Source organism: Salvelinus fontinalis, chromosome 19, assembly GCF_029448725.1.
Source record: "Salvelinus fontinalis isolate EN_2023a chromosome 19, ASM2944872v1, whole genome shotgun sequence".
Taxonomy (NCBI): Eukaryota; Metazoa; Chordata; class Actinopteri; order Salmoniformes; family Salmonidae; genus Salvelinus; species Salvelinus fontinalis.
The window spans coordinates 19,660,666-19,677,861 of NC_074683.1; the positions used below are offsets into that span (position 1 = coordinate 19,660,666).

The 17,196-nt window shown below is 43.2% G+C and overlaps 1 protein-coding gene across 7 annotated transcripts in view; it reads right to left on the bottom strand.

The window, feature by feature from the left end:
• Positions 1-17,196, bottom strand: part of pcbp3 (poly(rC) binding protein 3) — a 177,645-nt gene that overhangs the window by 48,575 nt on the left and 111,874 nt on the right. For 6 of the 7 annotated variants that reach the window (XM_055871009.1, XM_055871008.1, XM_055871007.1 and 3 more), the window contains 7 exons: positions 15,065-15,088; positions 14,899-14,931; positions 14,682-14,798; positions 14,030-14,161; positions 13,483-13,611; positions 11,985-12,059; positions 3,213-3,254 (listed from right to left, as the gene is read on the bottom strand). In XM_055871009.1, coding sequence (XP_055726984.1) covers positions 3,213-3,254; positions 11,985-12,059; positions 13,483-13,611; positions 14,030-14,161; positions 14,682-14,798; positions 14,899-14,931; positions 15,065-15,088 — 552 coding nt within the window. The remainder of the gene's footprint in view (positions 1-3,212; positions 3,255-11,984; positions 12,060-13,482; positions 13,612-14,029; positions 14,162-14,681; positions 14,799-14,898; positions 14,932-15,064; positions 15,089-17,196) is intronic. The other variant, XM_055871012.1, reaches the window with a different exon arrangement.

A 17,196-nucleotide genomic window follows, 5' to 3' on the forward strand; every position in this document is an offset into this window, starting at 1 on the left:
CATTGCCATCAATAATGAGCGAGACGGATGCTTGAGAATCCCTCACCCTTTAAAGAGTAGCTTAAAGAGGGTGGGGAGGATGTCAAGGCCCTATTTGAGTGATTGTAATGTCAACCAATGGTTACCCTGCCATCAATCACTGCCTTCTCCGAATTAAAGGATCTGACACGCGATAGCTCTCGAGATGCTCTCGAGACAGAGACAGATGAAGTTAAATTATTCATGGACCCTATGTAGAATATGATTAATCCTCCAGAAAAGATAGAACAAATATTATAATAAATATTAGGGTTAAACTCAAATATACTGATGAATAAAAAAACATTCTTTATTGATTTTCATTAAAAGTGGTATTATATTTCTTAATAATATTAGATATAGAAAATATTTGCTGGAGCTAAGTCACATATGCATCTTTCAAAAATATATGTGAATGTCTGCTCAATCCCAATTTATAACCGACTGAGTGCAGCATTGCCACAAAAATGGAGGAGCCAAGTAGAAGAGGGAGAAGTTAGAGAACTTGTTTGTCTGCCATATATTAAAGATACAAACTGTCTGAAAATAATTGCCATAAATAGAAAAATATACCAGTTTCATTTGAGGACCAAAATGTTGACAGCTGTGCCATACAGGCTGCAAAATAAATGGGAAGAGATTTTCGATGGTTTATGAACTGATACAAAAAACACTTGATTCAACACAAGTTTGTCCATTTAAATTATTATACAAAATTCCTGCCACCAACGTAAATGGTATATACAGTTTCAAGAAAATATATGTGAACCCTTTGGAAATACCTGGATTTTTGCAGAAATTGGTCATAAAATCTAGGTCACAACAATAGACAAAACACAGTCTGCTTAAACTAATAGCACACAAACAACTATACGTTCTCATGTCTTTATTGAACACACCGTGTAAACATTCACAGTGCAGGGTGGGAAAAGTATGTGATAACTGGTTGACCCTCCTTTGGCAGCAATAACCTCGACCAAACGTTTTCTGTAGTTGCGGATCAGACCTGCACAACGGTCAGGAGGAATTTTGGACCATTCCTCTTTACAAAACTCTTTCAGTTTAGCAATATTCTTGGGATGTCTGGTGTGAATTGCTTTCTTGAGGTCATGTGACAGCATCTCGATCGGGTTTGAGGTCAGGACTGACTGGGCCACTATTTTCTTCTGCTGAAGCCGTTCTGTTGTTGATTTACTTCTGTGTTTAGTGTCGTTGTCCTGTTGCATCACCCAACTTCTGTTGAGCTTCAATTGGCGGACAGACATTCTCCTGCAAAATGTCTTGATAAACTTGGGAATTCATTTTTCTGTTGATGATAGCAAGCTGTCCAGGCCCTGAGGCAGCAAAGCAGCCCCAAACCATGATGACCCTCCACCATACTATACAGTTGGGATGAGGTTTTGATATTGGTGTGCTGTGCCTTTTTTTCTCCACACATAGTGTTGTGTGTTCCTTCCAATCAACGGAACTGTAGTTTCATCTGTCCACAGAATATTTTGTCAGTAGCGCTGTGGAACATCCAGGTGAACTTTTGCAAACTTCAGATGTGCAGCACTGTTGTTTTGGACAGTAGTGGATTCTTCCGTGGTGTCCTCCCATGAACACTATTCTTATTTAGTGTTTTACGTATCGTAGACTCGTCAACTGAGATGTTAGTATGTTCCAGAGATTTATGTAAATCTTTAGCTGACACTCTAGGATTCTTCTTAACCTCACTGAGCGTTCTGCACTGGGCTCTTGCAATCATCTTTGCAGGACGGCCACTCCTAAGGAGAGTAGCAACAGTGCTGAACTTTCTCCATTTATAGACAGTTTGTCTTACCGTGGACTGATGAACATCAAGGCTTTTAGAGATACTTTTGTAACCCTTTCCAGCTTTATGCAAGTGAACAATTTTTAATCTTAGGTCTTCTGAGATCTCTTTTGTTCGAGGCATGGTTCACATCAGGCAATGCTTCTTGTGAATAGCAAACTCAAATTTTGTGAGTGTTTTTTATAGGGCAAGGCAGCTCTAACCAACATCTCCAATCTCGTCTCATTGATTGGACTCCAGGTTAGCTGACTCCTGACTCCAATTAGCTTTTGGGGTTAACATACCTTTTCTAACCTACACTGTGCATTTTTAAACAATGTATTCAATATAGACAATAATTTGTGTGTTATTGGTTTAAGCACAGTATGTTTGTCTATTGTTGTGACTTAAATGAAGATCAGCTCAAATTCGATGACCAATTTATGCGTAAATCCAGGTAATTCCAAAGGTTCACATACTTTTTCTTGCCACTGTCTATGGGGCATACAACAATCTCAGCTCTGTAGATTTTGCTGCGAAGAGACATAATCACTTGATAATTTATTCTGGTATTGCCCCTATGTAGCTTGTTTCTGGTCAGGAATGGTTAACAAATCACAACATTCACTTGAAATTAACCTCACAAATAGCAGCGCTGGGCGATTTGGAAAGGCATAGTGGGTCAATAAATAATATTATAATACTTGTAAGAAAGGTTTTCATCTTTAGCTCACAATCTGTGTATACTATGCAATTAGAAAGGTTAAAAATGTATGTAAAACATCACAGCACATCACATGGTGATACAGTAGGTGGGATGGGCTGAGAGTGGCTGAGGGGTAGGATTAAAGAGCTTATGTTCGGTAATGTATTATTGTTATGTGATTGCTGCATGTAAAAGTATCATTCATGTATGTAACATGTATATGTAGAATGTATGTATATGTAGCATAAAAGTTGTAAAAAAACCAAAAGATATGTGTCCTCCGAAGACTGACTGTGGTGGAAGGGCTAATTTTTAAAAAATACACCAAAAAACATTGGAGACTTTGTATGGCCTTGTGGAATTTAGGAGGTGTCCACACCCAGACAACCAGTTCTATCACGTTCTACTTAGTCATAAGTACTGCAACAGAGCACGCCAATTTCCTGGGTGTGGAGACTGTTGGGTGTATGCGATTCTAAATCGGGGAAAAAATCACTCCAAACCAAAAAACGTGTTCCTTAAGTGCCTCATTTTAAAATTGCAACAGCCCCAAGACCTGAGATTGGAGGTTTCGGAAGGCTTACACTGAGAACAATGTTGTATTAATATCACTGCTTAATATTAATAGGTGTAAGTCTAAGAAATGTGCAGACTTTTAACAGTAATAAGATCTGACAGCAGAGACTTGGAACTCACATCTGGGTGTGGGATGGCATATTGTCCCTGAATTGTGTAGGCCTGTATGGAGGAAGAAGAAACACAAAAACGGAAATATTATCATCTATCTTCACAGGGAATAGGGCTTACATGTAACCTCAGAGACTACTCTGAAGTTCAATCATTATCTCAGACTTAAGTACTGTCTCATTCAATTGCCTAAATAGTCTTTGTTTCCCTCAAAGGCATTTTATACTAGACAATGTTGCATAAATGTCATCCACCAAGTGTATATAAAATATGAACACTGAACAATTTCAAACCACTGTGAATGAACTAACATGACTTTCGAAAAACTTGCCTTATATGATATCCCTTTAATAGGTGATAGTCAACCACATGTTTGTACTGTGATGCCTTGACTATAACTACTATGCATTACATGTAATATCTTTGACTAATTTACAGTAGTGGTAGTGGATGAGTAGTTGTATTAGTAGCAGATGCAGTAATCAAAAATGTTAAAGGTAGAATCAGCGAATAGACGTTGCTACAAGCAGCACCGCAGATATTGAGATTAGCAAAATGTAAGACTTCGCTCTCACACAGTATCTGCACATGGGCACAGTTAAGCTTCATGCTATCCACAGCGTGGTAGCCAGGGCACCAAAACAGAGGATTGAGCCTCTCGCTTCCACACTCTTAGTTGTTGCTGAAAATGACTCACTATGCTGTTTACTTTCTGCATGTAGACTATATGTACAAAAGTATGTGGACACCGCTTCAAATGATTGGATTCAGCTATTTCAGCCACACCCGTTGCTGACAGGTGTATAACATAGATCACACGGCCATGCAATCTCCATAGACCAACATTGCCAGTAGAATGGCCTTACTGAAGAGCTCAGTGACTTTCAACGTGGCACCGTCATAGGATACCACCATTCCAACAAGTCAGTCCGTCAAATATCTGCCCTGCTCGAGCTGCTCCGGTCAACTGTAAGTGCTTTTATTGTGAAGTGAAAACATCTAGGAGCAACAACGTCAGTCCTCAGTTGCAACACTCACCTCCGAGTTCCAAACTGCCTCTGGAAGCAACTTCAGCACAAAAACTGTTAGTCGGGAGCTTCATGAAATGGGTTTCCATGCCCAAGCATCCGCACACAAGCCTAAGCACACCATGCACAATGCCAATCGTCAGCTGGAGTGGTGTAAAGCTCGCCGCCATTGGATTCTGGAGCAGTGGAAACGTGTTCTCTGGAGTGATGAATCACACCCATCTGGCAGTCCAACGGACAAATCTGAATTTGGCGGATGCTAGGAGAACGCTACCTGTCCCAATGCATAGTGCCGACTGCAAAGTTTGGTGTAGGTGTAATAATGGTCTGGGGATATTTTCCATGGTTTGGGCTAGGCCCCTTAGTTCCAGTGAAGGGAAATCTTAACGCTACAGCATACAGTCGTGGCCAAAAGTTTGGATAATGACACAAATATTAATTTTCACAAAGTCTGCTGCCTCAGTTTGTATGATGGCAATTTGCATATACTCCAGAATGTTACGAATTAATTGCAAAGTCCCTCTTTGCCATGCAAATGAGCTGAATCCCCCAAAAATATTTCCACTGCATTTCCACTGCCACAAAAGGACCAGCTGACATCATGTCAGTGACTATCGTTAACACAGGTGTAAGTGTTGACGAGGACAAGGCTGGAGATCACTCTGTCATGCTGATTGAGTTTGAAAAACAGACTGGAAGCTTCAAAAGGAGGGTGGTGCATGGAATCATTGTTCTTCCTCTGTCAATCGTGGTTACCTGCAAAGAAACGCGTGCCGTAGTCATTGCTTTGCACAAAAGGGCTTCACAGGCAAGGACATTGCTGCCAGTAAGATTTCACCTAAATCAACCATTTATCGGATCATCAAGAACGCCAAGGAGAGCGGTTCAATTGTTGTGAAGAAGGCTTCAGTGCGCCCAAGAAAGTCCAGCAATCGCCAGGACTGTCTCCTAAAGTTGATTTAGCTGTGGGATCGGGGCACCACCAGTACAGAGCCTGCTCAGGAATGGCAGGAGGCCGGTGTGAGTGCATCTGCACGCACAGTGGGGCGAAAACTTTTGGAGGATGGCCTGGTGTCAAGAAGGGCAGCAAAGAAGCCACTTCTCTCCAGGAAAAACATCAGGGACAGACTGATATTCTGCAAAAGGTACAGGAATTGTACTGCTGAGAACTGGGGTAAAGTCAATTTTCTGATGAATCCCCTTTCCGATTGCTTGGGGCATCCGGAAAAAAGCTTGTCCGGAGAAGACAAGGTGAGCGCTACCATCAGTCCTATGTCATGCCAACAGTAGAGACCATTCACGTGTGGGGTTGCTTCTCAGCCATGGGAGTGGGCTCACTCACAATTTTGCCCAAGAACACAGCCATGAATAAAGAATGGTACCAACACATCCTCCGAGAGCAACTTCTCCCAACCATTCAGGAACAGTTTGGTGACAAGCAATGCCTTTTCCAACATGATGGAGCACCTTGCATAAGGCAAAAGTGATAACTAATTGCCTGGGGGAACAAAACATTGATATTTTGGGTCCATGGCCAGGAAACTCCCCAGACCTTAATCTCATTGAGAACTTGTGGTCAATCCTCAAGAGGCGGGTGGACAAGCAAAAACCCACAAATTCGGACAAACTCCAAGCATTGATTATGGAAGAATGGGCTACCATCAGTCAGGATGTGGCCCAGAAGTTAATTGACAACATGCCAGGGAGGATTGCAGAAGTCTTGAAAAAGAAGGGTCAACAATGCAAATATTGACTCTTCGCATCAACTTCATGTAATTATCAATAAAAACCTTTGACAGTTATGAAATGCTTGTAATTATACTTCAGTATTCCATAGTAACATCTGACAAAAATATCTAAAGACACTGAAGCAGCAAACTTTGTGGAAATTAATATTTGTGTCATTCTCAAAACTTTTGGCCACGACTGTACAATGACATTCCAGACAATTGTTATTGTATGCCCAACATCCGTGCCCGACCTCACTAATGCTCTTGTGGTTGAACGGAAGCAAGTTCCCGCAGCAATGTTCTGACATCTAGTGGATGCCTTCCCAGAAGAGTGGGGGCTGTTATAGCAGCAAAGGGAAGACCAACTCCAAATTAATGCCCATGATTTTGGAATGAGATATTCACCGAGCAGGTGTCCACATATTTTGGTCCTGTAGTGTATGCCAGTTGCTACATTGTATTGACTTCAGCTTGGACACTTTTTCTGTGCTTTGTTCTTGGTACTTGAATGAGGTAGTCAACATTGGAAGCCCCAAAATGTCCACATACCTTTGGCCATGTAGTTTATCTACCTCAATTACCCCGTACCCCTGGACATCGACGTGGTACTGGTACCCCGTGTATATACCCAAGTTATCGTTGCTCATTGTGTATTTATTCCTTGTTATTTTTTTTGAATTGTTTCTATTTTTCTATCATTTAAAAAATAAATCTCTCTGCATTGTTGGGAAGGGCTTGTAAGTAATAATTTCACTGTTAGTCTACACCTGTTCTTCATGAAGCATGTGACAAATACAATTTGATTTGATTTATTGTTAAGATTCCCCCCGGAAGAGAAAGTTTTGTACATTGCACCGTCGTAAATGTCACCAAGTATATTCTCTAATGTTGCCCATGTACATATGTGGTTAAGGGAGCATCTTACTTTGACATTTTCAAGCAGATTTTGAACTTGATAATCTACAGAAAGCATAACATGGTCGCTCCTGTTCTTGATGCCACATGACCTGTTACAGTTTGTGCATATATATTGTTGTGTTGGATTACCCTGTTTCTGACTTCTTATATATATTCACAAAAAGTGCACAGAAAATGTAGTTCTAATCTACTACTTAAATGCTTGAAGGCCTTACTAAACAAATAGTTAGTAGCTGGCAGCGTAGTTGCACAGAATATGTCAACGATTCATTTTAGCTCTGTCCAAGCAACTTTGGTCAAGGCTGTTACAGCAGCAAAGGGGAGACCAACTCCATGTTAATCCCCATCATTTTGGAATGAGATGTTTACTTTTGGCCATGTAGTGTACGTCATATCGCTGAGTCTACCTTTAAAAAGATGTTAAACAAGTCATCTGTCATGTTTTGTCTTTGATCTTCATGTCTTGTCCCTGTGCTTCCCTCTGCTGGTCTTATTAGGTTCTTTCCCTCTTTCTATTCCTCTCTCTCCTCCTCCCTCTCTCCCTTCCCCGCTCTCTCTCTCTATCGTTCCTGCTCCCAGCTGTTGCTCTTTCTCCTAACGACCTCATTTACTCTTTCACACCTGTCCCCTATTTTGCCCTCTGATTTGAGTCCCTATTTCTTCCTCTGTTTTCTGCTTCTGTCTTTGTCGGATTCTTGTTTGATGTTTGCTGTTCTGTGTCCTTGTTCCGCCCTATCGTGTTTTTGCCTTCATCAGATGCTGCGTGTGAGCAGGTGTCTAGTGGTCGCGTCTCCAGTCGTTCATCTCTACTGACGAGAGGATTTCAGTTTTCCTGTTTTGTTTTTACCTTAGATATATCAGGAGTATCGTTTTTGTCTAAGACTGGAATAAAGACTCTGTTTCTATTTCGTCGCTTTTGGGTCCTCCTTCATCAGCATAACAGAAGAATCCGACCAAGAATGGACCCAGCGACTACGGATTCTCTCTACACTACCGTCAAGTTCCAGGGAGCAATGCTCGGCAGACACGAGCAGGAATTGTCTGCTGCTCGTCAGGCCGTTGAGACCCTGGCCGCTCAGGTTTCCGATCTCTCAGGACAGTTTCAGAGTCTTCGTCTCGTACCACAAGCTACTTCCTGGTCTTCCGAGTCTCCGGAACCCAGGGTTAATAATCCACCATGTTACTCTGGACAGCCCACTGAGTGTCGCTCCTTTCTCACCCAGTGTGATATTGTGTTCTCTCTCCAGCCCAACACATACTCTGGAGAGAGAGCTCGGATCGCTTACGTCATATCACTCCTTACTGGGCGGGCTCGGGAGTGGGGCACAGCTATCTGGGAGGCAAGGGCTGAGTGTTCTGACGTTTATCAGAACTTTAAGGAGGAGATGATACGGGTCTTTGATCGTTCAGTTTTTGGGAAGGAGGCTTCCAGGGGTCTGGCTTCCCTATGTCAAGGTGATCGATCCATAACGGATTACTCTATAGAGTTTCGTACTCTTGCTGCATCCAGTGACTGGAACGAGCCGGCGTTGCTTGCTCGTTTTCTGGAGGGACTCCACGCTGAGGTTAAGGATGAGATTCTCTCCCGGGAGGTTCCTTCCAGCGTGGACTCGTTGATTGCACTCGCCATCCGCATAGAACGACGGGTAGATCTTCGTCACCGAGCTCGGGGAAGAGAGCTCGCGTCAGCGGGGCTTCCCTTCTCCGCATCTCGACCATCTCCTTCCATCGGCTCAGAGACTGAGCCCATGCAGCTGGGAGGTGTTCACATCTCGACTAAGGAGAGGGAACGGAGAATCACCAACCGCCTTTGCTTCTATTGCGGTTCTGCTGGACATTTTGTCATGTCATGTCCAGTTAAAGGTCAGAGATCATCAGTAAGCGGAGGGCTACTGGTGAGCGCTACTACTCAGGTCTCTCCATCAAGTTCCTGTACTACCTTGTCGGTCCATCTACGCTGGACCGGGTCGGCTGCTTCCTGCAGTGCCTTGATAGACTCTGGGGCTGAGGGTTGTTTTATGGACGAAGCATGGGCTCGGAAACATGACATTCCTCTCAGAGAGTTAGGGAGGATCACACCCATGTTCGCTTTAGATGGTAGTTCTCTCCCCAGTATCAGATATGAGACACTACCTTTAACCCTCACAGTATCTGGTAACCACAGTGAGACCATTTCTTTTTTGATTTTTTGTTCACCTGTTACACCTGTTTTGGGTCATCCCTGGCTAGTATGTCATAATCCTTCTATTAATTGGTCTAGTAATTCTATCCTATCCTGGAACGTTTCTTGTCATGTGAAGTGTTTAATGTCTGCTATTCCTCCTGTTTCTTCTGTCCCCTCTACTCAGGAGGAGCCTGGTGATGTGACAGGAGTGCCGGAGGAACATCATGATCTGCGCACGGTCTTCAGTCAGTCCAGAGCCAACTCTCTTCCTCCTCACCGGTCGTATGATTGTTGTATTGATCTCCATCCGGGGACCACTTCTCCTCGGGGTAGATTATTCTCTCTGTCGGCTTCCGAACGTAAGGCTCTCGATGATTATCTGTCTGCTGAAGGCATTCAGATGGATCCCGCTAAGGTCCAGGATGTCAGCGATTGGCCTGTTCCTAAGTCACGTGTCGAGTTACAGCGCTTTCTCGGTTTCGCTAATTTCTATCGGCGTTTCATTCGTAATTTCGGTCAAGTGGCTGCTCCTCTCACAGCTCTGACTTCTGTCAAGTCTTGCTTTAAGTGGTCTGGTTCCGCCCAGGGAGCTTTTGATCTCCTCAAGAAGCGTGTTACATCCGCCCCTATCCTTGTTACTCCTGACGTCACTAAACAATTCATTGTCGAGGTTGACGCTTCAGAGGTGGGCGTGGGAGCCATTCTGTCCCAGCGCTTCCAGTCTGACGATAAGGTCCGTCCCTGCGCTTACTTTTCTCATCGATTGTCGCCATCGGAACCCGAGGGGATTCTCCCTGAAGGGCGTGTTGTCGGGTTGACTGTCTGGGGAATTGAGAGACAGGTAAAGCAAGCACTCACTCACACTGCGTCGCCGCGCGCTTGTCCTAGTAACCTTCTGTTCGTTCCTGTCTCTATTCGTCTGGCTATTCTTCAGTGGGCTCATTCTGCCAAGTTAGCTGGTCACCCCGGCGTTCGGGGTACGCTTGCTTCTATTCGCCAGCGGTTTTGGTGGCCTACTCAGGAGCGGGACACGCGCCGTTTCGTGGCTGCTTGTCCGGACTGCGCGCAGACTAAGTCAGGTAACTCTCCTCATGCCGGTCGTCTTAGACCGCTTCCCATTCCTTCTCGACCATGGTCTCAGATCGCCTTAGACTTTAGTACCGGTCTGCCTTCGTCTGCGGGGAGGACTGTGAGAGCCGCCAATAAACGTAGGATTAAGAGTCCTAGGTATTGTCGCGGTCAGAGAGTGTGGCTTTCCACTCGTAACCTTTCCCTTACGACAGCTTCTCGCAAGTTGACTCCGCGGTTCATTGGTCCGTTTCGTGTCTCTCAGGTCGTTAATCCAGTCGCTGTGCGACTGCTTCTTCCGCGACATCTTCGTCGCGTCCACCCTGTCTTCCATGTCTCTTGTGTCAAGCCTTTTCTTCGCGCCCCCGTTCGTCTTCCCTCCCCCCCTCCCGTCCTTGTCGAGGGCGCACCTATTTACAAGGAACGGAGGATCATGGACATGCGTTCTCAGGGACGTGGTCAACAGTACTTAGTGGATGGGGAGGGTTTCGGTCCTGAGGAGAGGAGTTGGGTTCCATCTCGGGACGTGCTGGACCGTTCGTTGATTGATGATTTCCTTCGTCGCCGCCAGGGTTCCTCCTCGAGTGCGCCAGGAGGCGCTTGGTGAGTGGGGGGGTACTGTCATGTTTTGTCTTTGATCTTCATGTCTTGTCCCTGTGCTTCCCTCTGCTGGTCTTATTAGGTTCTTTCCCTCTTTCTATTCCTCTCTCTCCTCCTCCCTCTCTCCCTTCCCCGCTCTCTCTCTCTATCGTTCCTGCTCCCAGCTGTTGCTCTTTCTCCTAACGACCTCATTTACTCTTTCACACCTGTCCCCTATTTTGCCCTCTGATTTGAGTCCCTATTTCTCCCTCTGTTTTCTGCTTCTGTCTTTGTCGGATTCTTGTTTGATGTTTGCTGTTCTGTGTCCTTGTTCCGCCCTATCGTGTTTTTGCCTTCATCAGATGCTGCGTGTGAGCAGGTGTCTAGTGGTCGCGTCTCCAGTCGTTCATCTCTACTGACGAGAGGATTTCAGTTTTCCTGTTTTGTTTTTACCTTAGATATATCAGGAGTATCGTTTTTGTCTAAGACTGGAATAAAGACTCTGTTTCTATTTCGTCGCTTTTGGGTCCTCCTTCATCAGCATAACATCATCCTGTTAAAAGGATATTATATATTTTTGAAAGAGGAGGGGTGCAACGTAACAATTAGAGCTTGCATGCAAGTCATTAGTTAGGAGTGTTTTGAAACACAATCTGAACTTAAATTCTCTCTTTCGATGGTTAATCCCACAAAGGTGTTTTAAAAAGTCCAATGGCCATGCTGTTCATTTCGGTCTTGACATCCCAGAGGACCCCTCATTTTGCAGGCAATTCTTCCAACCCCCTATCCCAACCCCCGGTTATCATTTCAATGCTACTGTCAAGAGGTGGACTTGAAATGAATAGAACAGAATTAAGTGAAAGTCGGAAGGAAAACCTCTGTGAACAGGGGTCCTAAAGAACCACCGTTGCAAACTATAATGGCCCTCTATTGAGTAGTAATCTGCGACAAGGTCCTTCACTATATCCCTCCCTCCCTCTTGGCCTAGCTTTACCCTGCCTTACATTTAGGTTGCGGCAAAGTTCACAGCCACAGGCCGTGATAGTCTATACGTCACATAGACGTCCACGACTAGATAAGAGCCAATCGAACAAGGTTTGTTAGAATGTAATAAAGGGCCATGCTGACTATCGTGGCTGCTCTGAACGTTGTACATTGGGGCTTTACAAGAAGGGGGGCCGGAATGCGAGTGAGTGTGAAGGTCAGAAAACCTGAGTGCACTAACAGGCAGTGGCTGGTGCTGGAATAAAAGGCTGATGTTGGCTGCGGATGCCACCAGCAGCTCGTCTCTTACCTGGCCACCTGAAAAAATGACGGGGGTGGAGGCGGGCTTTGGGCGGTAGGGAATGGTGGCACCTTTCGGTGGGGACTAGGAGAAGAGGAAGAGGGAAGACACAGAAAGAGCGTTAGACCAGGACTGAGTGTGTGGCCGTGGGTTTGACAAGAGAGACGAGGGAGACAAAGATTACATGTCACCTAAATTGTGCATTATAGAGGGAATAGGGTGCTGCTTCAGACAGGTGTGTTTTCCCAGCCCGGTGTTTTTGTGAGGAGTTTGTCTGTCCCTGACTAGCATTCTATTCGCCATACCTTGAAAAAAAATATTGAAGGACGGCTGGGTGCTTCAATAATGTAAAGTATAGGGGCAGCTGCAGCTGAATGTGCTAACAGCAAAAACCACATGGAATCTGATCTTTTGAGTTTTGACTTATTCCACATTTTCATATGTAGTTCTCAATCCTGATACAATTCCGATGTTCCATTAGCAACCTCAGATCAGATGTTTTTTTTTTGCGTGACCTGCCGTTACCACAACAACCCCCCAAAACATTAAAGGAACACGGACAGGAAATGAGCATTGCATCTGTGTGATATTTCAGAGGCTACATCAGTGTGAATGTGCAAATCTGATATGGGTCACATAAAACTGAGTGTGGAAAGTCAGAAAAAAATGTTGGATATGAAAAAATATTGGGCTCTTAGAATGGATGTATAAACACAGCCTTAGAGAGCTGCTTGAGTAAGACACACTATATATTAATGTGGCAGTACACACACACTTTGGGTGATGATTAACTCCATCAGATTGTATCACTAGCCTTTGTAAGACAGAAGAATAATCTGTACATTAGTAAGTAGACTATCAACCAGCAGTGCTTGACTTGGGCAGGAGCTCACCGGAGTTGAATACTGGTACCTCAAATTTTCTACTGCTTGAACTCCTGTTTATAGAATATGCTCCTGCACCTAAATATAAACACATCGGCATCCAAAATGAGTAACGGAACCTATTTCAGTCCAACCAGGAACAAGAAATTGTTGACTTCGATGGGGAAAATTGGGGCAATAATAACTAGTTGACTGATTCGAACAAAAGCTGTGTCTCGACCACATTTCTGAGTTAAAGGCAAAATAACACTCTTCCCATGTTGTGAGGTAGGATATTTGAATTAAGGTTTTATTTCTAAATGTGATGTTCATTTAAAATGATTGAATTGATTCATCCAGGTCTCTCTGTCAGAGCACACACGTTGGTTTTTTCTTACCCCTGAAACTTCTGGAACTACAAAGTTGTTACTGGGGAATTACTATATTATGTTCAGTCCATTATGTCAGATTTTTTTTAACCATCACAGCAGGAGTATTTTGGAAGGTGACTAGGGACAGAGACCATTCAGAGTGCCAGCAGTAGCATGGCTCTCTCTGTATCTTTGTTCTGGCTATGTGGGTTTTGCTGGCTAGATTCCCATTTTATTGCACTGAAAATGTTCTTTCCCTCCAACATACTTTACCTCCAGCATGACCACACAGATTTGTTTGACACACTGGATTATGGCTTCAGGGGTCCCAGAGATTGTCACGGCACGCTCTGTGGAGTTAGGCAGCATGTCCCCTGCCACCTGAACCTGTGCCCCTGTGGACTGGGGAGAGATGGCACAGTGAGACATAGTTCCAGTTCAATTCACTTACTGTAAATTGACCTTATCTATCTTGCATCTTGAGCTCCGGAGTAAAGACAATCAACATGCACAGATCACATTGATATTGGAAATAACAACATAAGGTTGCACTCACAAAGACACAGAGCCATTGACAACTCAAGTCACACGGTGAGGGGCATTGACTAGTATGACACGTTTGTTGGGTTTATTTACTATAGGCAGGTTTATTTGGTATAAGACAGAAGTGAAGTATAGTCAATTGAGGACTGAGCAAGTGCACACTTCTGGTAGAAGGGTAAAGAATCAGAATGCAAACAATCTTGGCATCATCTTGATTCCTTGATCCATGTCTGATGTTCATGGTATGGCCTGCTACTGTACCTGTACTGTACCGTACCTCTCTCATCTCCTTTATCTTGGAACCTCCCTTCCCAATGAGAGATCCACACTGGCTGGCTGGCACCACCAGACGCAGAGTGACAGGGGGCTTGCTGGTGGCTGGACTGTTGCTCATGGAATTGATTATATCCTGGAATGGGATATAATCTGGTCAAGCATAAGAAACAGTTGCCTGTGTAAGTTTTACGTTGATGTTTACGACACCTTCTTTCCACGGCCATTTATGTTTCTCCCTTTTGTTGGCAAATCGGTTTTGTTGGACCACGGTTAAAGAAAGTAAAGGAGGTTATTCTTCATAATATATATATTTTTTTTTTGCCAAAATGTTAAATGCTTTAATTAAATTGGCATACACACAGGGATTCAAAATATAAAAACCTGGCTAACTTTTTGGCTTCACATACTGGCTTCACAAACAAATTGTTGCATGTTTGTATTAACCCCTGTCACTGTGCCAAACTAATTAAGATATTTTATATTATTTCAAGGTTGAAGAGTGCCTTGAATTCGTCTGAATATGAAGGCAAAATCAGCAACCCTCCCAAGGAGAGCACCATCTGAAGCTGTTCTCTATTTGTCCTCACCCAAGCAGTGGTAGCACTCCTGCCTCTGCGTATAGCAGTTACTTAGGACAAGATAAATGATGATACCTCCTCAAACTTATAGGCAATCATGGCAAAAGCCTTAAAGATGGCGTCTGTTGGGCCGGTGATGGTGACGATCCTCTCGGGGCAGTTGCCCTCAGAGATGTTGATTCGTGCTCCGCTCTGTGAATAATAACAGACGTCATTATGAGCAGCCCTTGGATTCATTGTAACTCTCATGATAAAAGTGTATAATGGAAGATAAGAGGGATTGACAACGCACCTCCTCGCGCATTTTCTTCACTGTTTCCCCTTTCTGGTATAAAAACATTAAATGTTTACAGTAATCTCAAGTAATTATATTTTTTTCTGAAACAGTGCGTCAGGTAACTATTGTTCTTGTGATTGTGTTATGTACAAGTGCGTGATAAATACGAACTCTTGCATACCTTGCCAATAATACTTCCAACCTCCTAATACAAATAAGGGAACATAGACATAAAACAGTAGTGGTTATTAACGTTTTAGGGTAATCTCAATGCTAACAATAAGGTTATTGATACTGCTGTGGCAACACTTCATATTAAGGTCCCTTAATAAATAATTTATGAACACTTTGTAAAGAGTTTACTTAACATTTATTTATAATTAGTAAATGATTTATTTAATAAGGTATTTGATCATAGTATGTTCACAATTTGTAAAGGATTTATAATGAACTACTAATGTACTTAACCAGCTACAGCTGGAGTCAGAAGTTTACATACACTTAGGTTGGAGTCATTAAACCTCGTTTTTCAAACACTCCACAAATTTCTTGTTTACAAACTATAGTTTTGGCAAGTTTGTTAGGACATCTACTTTGTGCATGACACAAGTAAGTTTTCCAACAATTGTTTACAGATTTTCACTTATAATTCACTGTATCACAATTTCAGTGGGTAAGAAATGTACATACACGAAGTTGACTGGGCCTTTAACAGCTTGGAAAATTCCAGAAAATGATGTCATGGCTTTAGAAGCTTCTGATAGGTTAATTGACATCATTTGAGTCAACTGGAGGTGTACCTGTGGATGTCTTTCAAGGCCTACCTTCATACTCAGTGCCGCTTTGCTTGACATCATGGGGAAATCAAAAGAAATCAGTCAAGACCTCAGAAAAAAATGTGTAGACCTCCACAAGTCTGGTTCATACTTGGGATACATTTCCAAACGCCTGAAGGTACCACGTTCATCTGTACAAACAATAGTACGCAAGTATAAACACCATGGGACCACGCAGCCGTCATACCGCTCAGGAAGGAGACGCGTTCTGTCTCCTAGAAATGAACGTACGTTGGTGCGAAAAGTGCAAATCAATCCCAGAACAACAGCAAAAGACCTTGTGAAGATACTGGAGGAAACAGGTGCAAGTATCTATATCCACAGTAAAACAAGTCCTATATCGACATACCCTGAAAGGCCGCTCAGCAAGGAAGAAGCCACTGCTCCAAAACCGCCATAAAAAAGCCAGACTACGGTTTGCAACTGAACATGGGGACAAAGATCGTACATTTTGGAGAAATATCCTCTGGTCTGATGAAACAAAAATAGAACTGTTTGGCCATAATGACCATCATTATGTTTGGAGGAAAAAGCGGGATGCTTGCAAGCCGAAGAACACCATCCCTACTGTGAAGCACGGGGGTGGCAGCATCATTTTGTGGGGGTGCTTTGCTGCAGGAGGGACTGGTGCACTTCACAAAATAGATGCCATCATGAGGGAGGAAAATTTATGATATTGAATATAATATATAATATATATATATAGATATATTGAAGCAACATCTCAAGACATCAGTCAGGAAGTTAAAGCTTGGTTGTAAATGGGTCTTCCAAATGGACAATGACCCCAAGCATACTTCCAAAGTTGTGGAAAAATAGCTTAAGGACAACAAAGTCAAGGTATTGGAGTGGCCATCACAAATCCCTGACCTCAATCCTGTAGAAAATTTGTGGGCAGAATTGAAAAAGTGTGTGCGATCAAGAAGGCCTACAAACCTAATCAGCTCTGTCAGGAAAAATGGGCCAAAATTAACCCAACTTATTGTGGGAATCATGTGGAAGGCTAACCAAAATGTTTGACCCAAGTTAAACAATTTAAAGGCAATGCTACCAAATACTAATTGAGTGTATGTAAACTTCTGACCCACTGGGAATGGGATGAAAGAAATAAAAGCTTAAATAAATAATTCTCTACTATTGTTCTGACATTTCACATTCTTAAAATAAAGTGGTGATCCTAACTGACCTAAGACAGTGAATTTTAAAAATACATTTTTATTTGTCACATGCTTCGTAAACAACAGGTCAAGACTAACAGGGAAATATTTTCTTTTGGGCCCTTCCCAACAATGCATAGAGAATAACACAATGAACAAATACATAATGAGTAAGGATAACTGGGCTATATACACGGGCTAGCAGGACCAAGTCGATAGTGCAGGGTTAAGACCTAATTGAGGTAGAAATGTAGATATAGGTAGGGGTAAAGTGACGAGGCAACAGGATAGATAATAATGATTCAAAGGAGTTAGTCCAA